Source organism: Notothenia coriiceps, unplaced genomic scaffold, assembly GCF_000735185.1.
Source record: "Notothenia coriiceps isolate Sejong01 unplaced genomic scaffold, NC01 NC01_scaffold00018549, whole genome shotgun sequence".
NCBI classification, from domain to species: Eukaryota; Metazoa; Chordata; class Actinopteri; order Perciformes; family Nototheniidae; genus Notothenia; species Notothenia coriiceps.
This window is the reverse complement of record NW_011351250.1, coordinates 851-10,069: the sequence shown is the minus strand read 5'-3', so window position 1 is coordinate 10,069 and position 9,219 is coordinate 851. Positions and strand designations below refer to the sequence as shown.

The following is a 9,219-nucleotide window of genomic DNA, read 5'->3' as shown; positions in this document are numbered from 1 at the left end:
GAGAGAAGAGATGTGGATGGAAGAGAGTGACAAAGGACTTTCGGTTTAGACAGTGATGGACTATGAATGACAAACCCTCATAACTACAAGCATTTTGATTAAGGTTCTGTCTGCATCTATTTGTAAATCCTTATGAACCACAATCAAAGGAAAACGTAGGTAACCGCACCCTTTTTTATCTTTGCCATATGTCATGTGTCTTAGCAGGAGCTACAGCGCACCACAGCAGTTCCATTAACAAGGACACATAAGAACAAGAAACAAAGAAACAGTTATTAAACATAAAATCACAATCACTGAATACAATATGTAAAATGCTCTTTGATGTACATTTGATATGGGATTGCACTAAAGAGTTTTTCAGGCAAACTTTATTAAATCTTTGGAACCCGTATCTCTTATTTGATGGTAACAACTCATATTCACAGTTCAGAACATGGTTGGGCTCAGAGACAATGTTTTTTGCAAGCCTCAATATGTTATTATATGATGGTGATTCATAGTTTATTTAAGGTTGACTAACAAGTCGGAGTGTCCTCTTGAGTTGGGGTTATTGCAGTCCTGGTCTGAAACAAGTGTTGGACCAACTGACCAACACACAGCCCGAGAGCCACTGCCAGGACTTATTGAATATGTATACAGCATCAGTTCCTAGCTGATGAAATTGATATGACATATGTCTAAAATGACTTTATGCTCTTGATTTTTTCTCATAGAGGCTTCCATCCTCTCCTATGATGGCAGCATGTATATGAAGGTGGTGATGCCAAACATCATGCACACTGAGGCGGAGGACGTCTCACTGCGCTTCCGCTCTCAGCGGGCTTACGGTCTCCTCATGGCCACCACCTCCCGAGACTCAGCCGACACGCTCAGGCTGGAGTTGGATGGGGGTCGTGTCAAACTCACGGTCAACCTAGGTATCGTATACCCCCAATCCCCCCCTCCCCCATCTGCCTCCACTGCTCCACCTTTCCTGTGAGACTGTTCACTGTTAAGCAGTGACCTCTGCTTTCACCTCTATCCCTTTGTTTTCTTTTTGTATCAGTTACTCATTACTATAATGCCTTTCTAACTGGTTTCTAACTTTACAACATTTGTGCATGTCCTTTAATGCTGTGCACACAGAGAACCACAGACTGCTTACTGAATTCAACAATAACATCTTAGGCTACACATCATAACTTAATTTATTTTAATGGTAAACATGTTTTGCCCATCTTTGAAACAAACAAACCATATCCATATTCTTGTGTACAGAACTTTTGAGACAGTCTCAGCACAGACTTTACAGAATATGCATTATAATGAAAAGACACTGGGCTTTAAAGTCTGGTTACTAGTTAAGTTTTTAGTTAAAGACCCAAGTGTGCTGAGACTTCCTAAGAACTGATTTCCACCAAGTATGTCCACTGATCTTCAGTCCACCATTTAACAGGACATCAGAAGAAACTTCTTGTCTTTCTCACTAACCTCATTGTTCCGTCTCTCTGTCACCCTCCTGTTCTTCTGGGAGCTTGTTTTCTTTGCTGATGATGGTGTCTTATCTGGAATTTTATGCTTTTTCAGTTTTTAGTTTTTATGTTTCCCGTTCAACTCCATTTTTCATCCTGCTTTGTCAAAAGATGGTATTCACCCCTTCAAAGGCCTTAAGCCTGCGGCCCGTCAGGCGAACAGCCCGAGAACAGAGCCCAGCAAAACCTACAGCTGGCTGTGACCCCAAAAACATTTTCAATCATAATTTGTAAAGAATGACAAATTAGTCACATATACAGTATGTGTTTTTAAAAGGATAACATGTACAGTAAGAGTAATGGCACTATCAGCAGACGTTGGCTGGTTTGCCATACCACATAGATAACCTATATATTCATTATGTTAATTCGTGAAAGCAATATCCCAGATACCAGGTAAAATGTTCATGCTATACAGCTCTAATTGGTCAGAGCATATATCATTTCTTAACCTATATTAGTCTGTGTGAATTTCTGCACTTTGTTAACATGTAAAAATGTTAAGATCTAGTCTTGGATTAATTAAGTGACACTAGGCGTAGGATAGAGTTGCAGATCTGATGGTTGGGGTTGTTGTGCCTCTGCATGGTGCTGGTGCTGATTGGATCGTGGCTGTTTGCTCCCACTTTTCTGTTGCGGTTGACGACACATGAAACCACCAGCCACATGGTGACCAACCCTCACTGTCTCAAAACTGAATACAGCAGTCATTCTGGCCTCAGTGGGACTGTTAACAGATCACATCAACACACCTCAAATATAACCTTTCTGCTGTTTGAACAGCAAAATACAATTGAAACATTCTTGATTTCCTGACTTTTCAAAAATCGATGGCTCTAAAATGGATAGCTGCTTCCACCGTGTCGGTGCGGAGGCTTTGGAGCCAGAGACTTTGACTGTTCTAATCTAAATATGTAAATCTAAAATGGAACAGGCAGTGTTGGGTTGAAACATTCATGTAGCTGGTACTATAAGTGGCCATTTTACTGTAATACTGTGCCTAAACAATTTTTAAATCTTAAGTCTGGTTCTAAGGGTAACACAACTCTAGAAAAGCAGCTTGTAAAAACCAGTACATTTTAATGACAAATCCATGCTTTACCTTATTAACATTTAAAACATTCTGGAAATCTTAAAAGTAAACTAAATGAATAAAATGGCTGCCTTCCTGCATGTGTACGTCCCCGGAAGGGTGGACTTTTTGTTTTTGGATGTCTGCAGCAGTAACCTTGAAGGATGCAATTTCATCTGTCATTTATTCTTCCCCATCTAGACTGTATCAGGATAAACTGTAACTCCAGTAAGTTAACACTCAAGTTTCATTTTGCTTTCTATGTTGATGCTATGTTGATGTTATTTCTTTAAATGAAATGTCTTTTATTAAATGTGAATTCTGCACCGCCCTTCCCTTTTCTCAAATTGCTATCAGAAAGAAACACTCCACCATTTTGCCCAGTAGTAGCCACATACATATTTAATGTGTTTCACTTTGCCACAATGTTTAAGTAAGAGTAAACGCCAATTCAGAAGATTTAATAAGTGATGACAATAAGTGCTTACAATCTGAGAGCAAACAGAGCTACTTAGGTTTGTTATCCAAGCTTTTACTCTCACTGACAGACTTTATTTGGAAAGCTTGTTTATTATTTGAATACTGTTGATGTAGATGTTCAACATGCTGGTGGACCTCCACGGGCCATATAACCTTGACCCCCTTTTTAGTACCCAAAAAACCTTTTGCTAACAAGTCTACATTAAATCCTTCCATCTGGTGATTGATTATAGAGAATGAATAGTTGGTGTAAATAATTAATTTGGAATCACCAATAGATTAAAAAAAACAGTTTACATGTAGTCCAGCACAGTCTATTCACATGTAATTAATTAAATACAATTTTTATCCAATCTGTACATAAGTCGTGGTAACCAACAAAGCTAAAACAAAACAGAGGTACCTGAATCTATCAACAATAAATCCCAACGGAGAGAAATGGCGTAATGACCAGATTTAAATTGAAGCTGAAGCTCGTAAACCCCCGCTGCATCGTAGGGATCCAAACGTTTCTGGGCACAATGCATCATTTTTTCCTTCAAAATTAAAGAAACAAATGAGGTCATTTAAATCCAGGGAACACATGATAATACAAATATTTAACATTATTATTAACCATGAGCAACATGCATGTGAATGCCAACTCATATATTGTTGTTGTTTACTTATTCTATCCTCAAAACTAAAACTATGATACATTAAAATGATATATTAATGTTTGTGTCTCCCTAAAGACATGTTATTAGTTATGTCAAATGAACTAAATATATAAATTGGTCTCGCAGAAATACGCAGAATATGCAGAAGAGTTCTGTACTGTCGGAAGATGTAATACATGTCTTAGGTACAAAAAGTATACTTTCTTTTAATGAATTCATATGGATTGCTTTTACTCATAATGAGGCCATGGATATATTTTGACTTGTCTCCCAGTAAAAAATATCCTTTCTGATTGGATCCTAAGCTATTAGAGAAACAGGCTGAGCATTTCTTAGCTATATGCGCTTGGCTCTGTGCCCTCACAGGGCGCTGGTTTTAAAGGTTAAACCGAGGGATGCACCGATACATCGGCCAGAAACCGGCATCGGCCGATGTTTGCCTTATTTACTGCCTTCGGCACATCAGCAAATGAGGTGACATTCACCGATGGCAGATGTTTTTGTTGCGTTCCGTCATAACATCTGCGGCAGCCGTAGTTTGTTTGTATAAAAAAACATGAACTAAACAAAACAACAAAATGTCGGAAGTGTGGGACTATTTAACTTTTTCACCCAGAGTTCCGTGATTTGCAGTTTGCAAAAAGTGTTCTGTTGACACAAAACGGAGCGCTCTCTTTTTCTCTATTTTTTTTTCTCTCTCTCTCTCTCTCTCTTTCTCTCTCTCTCCTGACAGCCCGTACCCATCTCATGCAGCTCGCTGATCCACTAATGAGTGATCTGACAGTAAAGAATAAATATATTCACAACTAGTTTAGGTAGATTCAGAGGTAGATAAAATAGCTAAGTGTGATAGGTCTAACTCTAAACATGTGTTTTGCTTCGCTCACCGGTCCCCTCACAGCGGGCAGAGCTGCAGGTGATCCGCTGCGTACTTTCTAAACAGAACTAAACTATGATGTTATAATAACGAACTTGCTCAGCCTTAGAAACTGAAACCATTTTGCAAGAACAAGTATTTGTTTTTCCTGGCAGAAAGTGTAATAACAACAGTGGGAAAAAAATACATTAAAACATCGGCATCGGCATTCGTTATTCTTAACATCGGCATCGGCCAAGAAATGTAACATCGATGCATCCCTAGTTAAACCTCTTTACTCACTGGCTCTGTTTTTTGGAAAAGTGGGGACCTATGTGGATAATTTGGCTCCTGGTTGAAATATTCAGTTCTTTTGAACTGTGAACAATATAATAATTCTGATTGGGAGAAGCAGACTGTCATGGGCTGCTGAGCCGTCTTCTGTTGTTGACATTGATTTGCACCCCCTAACAACATAAATTACATATTAAAAGTAAATGTAATCAAAAGAGTAATAAAGACAGAAATAAAAGAAAGGAATGAAACAAGAAAAAAAAAAAAAAGGTTTTTATAATTCAAAAATGAGTAAAAGCAATTTTGTCGTTACCCTTTCCCTTTCTCTTTCTGATCAAATTATTTGAAAGCCTTGACTCACTTCATTAGTGCTCAGGTGTTTTAGAAGAAATACAAATGTCAAGTATTTTGTACTTTTTTCAAAACCAAACTTTTGTTTCCCAGAGTAATAAGAAAGATATTGAAAAACCGATTTAAAGCCATTTTCAAGCTAAAGCTAAGCTGCTTGTAGAATTCTGACAATGACTCCAAACTTACAGTGGGAAAACAACAGTTTGGTTTTGGGCTCAGGATGTCTTTAACTTTGTGATTGACCGTTTTTCTCAGGCAAGGGACCAGAGACTCTGTATGCCGGGCAAAAGCTCAATGATAATGAATGGCATACAGTGAGAGTGGTGCGCCGCGGAAAAACCTACAAGCTAACTGTTGACGATGATGTAGCAGAAGGTACACACCCACAACTCGGTTCATGCTTGAAGATGAATGTTAGCGTTGCCTTGTGGTATCACACCGTGCTGTCGTGTGTCGCCTTAGAGATTGATACATCAATATATAATGCTGCAATAAAGACAGGATGTAGATATGTAAGCTTTAGTGACAGACTGCATTTATCTAATACTGTTAATTTAATTTTCTCCTTAAATCAGCCCTTTTGTGTTAGTGTCAGACAGTGTTCTCTTTTCTTTTCGTTTTTGTCTTTCTTTTCAACCCAACCCATCCCCTCCACCCTCCCCCTCTTCAGGCCAAATGGTGGGTGACCACACTCGGCTGGAGTTCCACAACATCGAAACTGGCATAATGACGGAGCGTCGCTTTGTCTCCAGCATTCCGTCCAGCTTCATCGGTCATCTGCAGAGCCTCAGGTACAACTACTTACTTTACTGTTTTAACGTGCAGACATTCAAATGTTACTAATCATTGCATCCAGCAATGAATCAAATGACAAGGTAACTTGTTCACATAGCTTTCACCCAGATTTAGTAGCTTTACACATTTATTTTGCCCTTTAAAGATAATAAAGAAAAATATATTCTTCCAGTGGACACAACCATGAGACAAAAACAAATGCAAATGTTGGTCTGTGTCAGTTAAAATAAAAATATGTCTTATATATGGGCATAGATATGTCTCATAATTATTTGTGTGAACATAAAAATAATTTGTGTGTAAATATGTGATTTGGAAATGTAAAGCACCATCCACAAATGCATTTAAAAGATTTGTAAAACGGATCTGCAAATACGCTAAATATTTTCACAAATAAAAAAAAGATCTGTGAATATCTCTTTAACATTTACAACTTTCGATCAGGCATTTGTGAATCCATTTTGTGTTTGTCGACCAAAAATGTGCTTGCGGATCTCAAATCTCTGCTCGCGGATCTCAAATCTCTGCTCGCGGATCTCACATTTCTGCTTGTGGATCGTCTTTTTACACACACGGAATTTTGAGACATTTCCGCCGGTCTCGACTAAAATCTACTCGTGTCACACGGTTATTTTCGGAAACCACGTGATGGCCTGCTGATGACGACATTTCCGCATGATTTCAAAGTAAGAGCATGATGGTTTGTTTAATGCTCTGTTTTTTTATTATAATGAACAGCGGAACGTTAGATGCATTCTTTATCATCATCATCATCATCATCATCATCATCACTCATCACCATCATCATCATGTTATAGTGATATAGTTAGTTTGTGTTAGTTTATTGGTTCAATACAGCATATATCGAGCACTTTCGTTGATCTTGAAGTACAGGCTTTACGCCGCTTTCGGATCCCGGGGGGAGCAGCTGGCAGCGAAGCAGCCCAGAAAAAACTCTTTCTTCACTGTTTGTTGAGTATTCAGTCAAGCGGGTCAAAGTTACAATGTAAAATTGTAAGTACAATGTAAAGTCCTGTGCTCTGTAGGTGCCGGTAAAGAGCAATACAATGACAAAACCTTTCCAAACAAAACAACTAGTAGGTAGGTAGGTAGGTAGGTAGGCAGGCAGGCAGGCAGGCAGGCAGGCAGGCAGGCAGACAGACAGACAGACAGACAGACAGACAGATAGATAGATAGATAGATTGACGGACAGATAGATAGATAGATGGATATCATGTATAGATAGATACTTCATTCATCCCAAATTGTGAAATGTGTGGAAACAAGTAACAATAACATTAAATACAAATGAAAGCAATAGACAGGAATATATGCATATACAGTACAGTAGAAAGGACACAATGATTATTATAACATTTAATGTAGCCTTACAATGAAGGCTAACTTAAATACGGTGCTTTTCTCCGGAAATGTCGTCATCAGCGGGCCATCACGTGGTTTCTGAAAATAACCAAGTGACACGAGTAGATTTTAGCCAAGGCCGGCGGAAAATATGTCTCAAAATTCCGTGTGTGTAAAAAGATCCACAAGCAGAAATGTGAGATCCACGAGCAGAGATTTGAGATCCGCAAGCGCATTTTTGGTCAACAAATACAAAATGGATTCACAAATGCCTGATCGAAAGTTGTAAATGTTAACGAGATATTCACAGATCTTTTTTTTATTTGTGAAAATATTTAGCGTATTTGCAGATCCGTATACTTGCAAATGTATTTGTGAGTTTGCAAATCTTTTAAATGCATTTGTGGATGGTGTTTTACATTTCCAAATCACATATTTACACACAAATTATTTTTATGTTCACACAAATAATTATGAGACATATCTATGCCCATACTTGTAAGACAAATTATTCGTCAGCAAATTTTTTTTTTTTCTAGAACCAATAGTAAATATAAGATAAATAAAAAAGATATTAAGAAAAACTGAAAAAAGATTACATTCAATGCGACCACACATTTCACAGTGCTTTATTGCACTTACTGTAGCTTGTTGAGCAGTTCTTCTGCCCCCAAATGGCACAACAAGTCAGTGACTGTGGCTTTATTTGTCAAGAAGCCATCATGTCATTTACTGTGGATTTGATTTAAATATTGGTCTCCCACATCCACGCTTCAGACAGTTTTTTTTATTATCCTTTTTCCTGAAGTAGACAAATAAGACCTTATTTTAAAGATGATCATTTTGAGTGCCTGTTCCTGTCTTTTCTGCAGATTTAACGGCATGCTCTACATTGACCTGTGCAAGAATGGGGACATTGATTATTGTGAGCTCAATGCCCGCTTTGGGGTTCGTTCAATTATCGCTGACCCTGTCACCTTCAAATCAAAGAGCAGCTATCTGAGCCTGGCGACGCTGCAGGCCTACGCATCCATGCACCTCTTCTTTCAGTTCAAGACCACCTCCCCCGACGGCTTCATCATCTTCAACTCTGGAGATGGCAATGATTTTATTGCTGTAGAATTGGTTAAAGGGTATGTTTTATTTTTAAAAGATGCTTGTTAGCCTTATATATATTAAAAGGTTTAGTGACATATCTTCTCAGCTCGACTGACGTTCTGTTTTCAATACCACATGCTGCACCATTCTTCTGTCACCTCAGCAAGCTAATGAGTAGACTCGGCTGGTTCAAGCAGATATAAGAGCTTGTCCAAATGAATGTTGTATCAAGAAAACCTGAAGTCTGATAGTTCTCTCGCCCCAATGCTCCATCTTGCCTGTCTTCTAAGGCAGTGGTTCCTAACCTGGGGGGCGCCAAAGATCCCACGGGGGGCGCCAGGCCTCAGATGATTTGGGCCGAATATCATATTTAGACTTTTTTTTTTTTTTACATATAATTGTAAAGCAATACATGATTGTCACTAAAAGCCTTGTCTCTACATTACAATAAAAAAATAAAAATAATTGATTAATTAATTTGAATAAAAATTCAAGTTAGTAGCTATTAAAGGCATAAAAAGACAGAAATGTATAATTATGTCTTTAATAGAAATGTTTTCCCGTAAAGTGCCCAAACCGGGCTTGTCTGGATAAGCGCATTTTTAAAACATAGTCATTGTCCATGCCGGTTTCAGTTGGATTATTTGTCACAGTTGCTCCGATCAGATCGGTCTCCTCCATTTTGTAGATTATTTACGACTTTTGAATCCACGTAAACACATCGGCAAAATTCGGCTT

General features: G+C 38.3%; 1 protein-coding gene across 1 annotated transcript; it reads left to right on the top strand.

Annotated features, from left to right (window-relative positions):
• Window positions 1–716: 716 nt before the first annotated feature.
• Window positions 717–8,516, top strand: LOC104951111 (neurexin-3a-like; the record flags this gene model as incomplete). Its single annotated transcript, XM_010777747.1, has 5 exons — window positions 717–920; window positions 2,788–2,814; window positions 5,482–5,601; window positions 5,897–6,017; window positions 8,256–8,516. Coding segments are annotated over 5 exons (733 nt in total), but the record flags the coding sequence as incomplete, so codon positions are not given.
• Window positions 8,517–9,219: the final 703 nt, after the last annotated feature.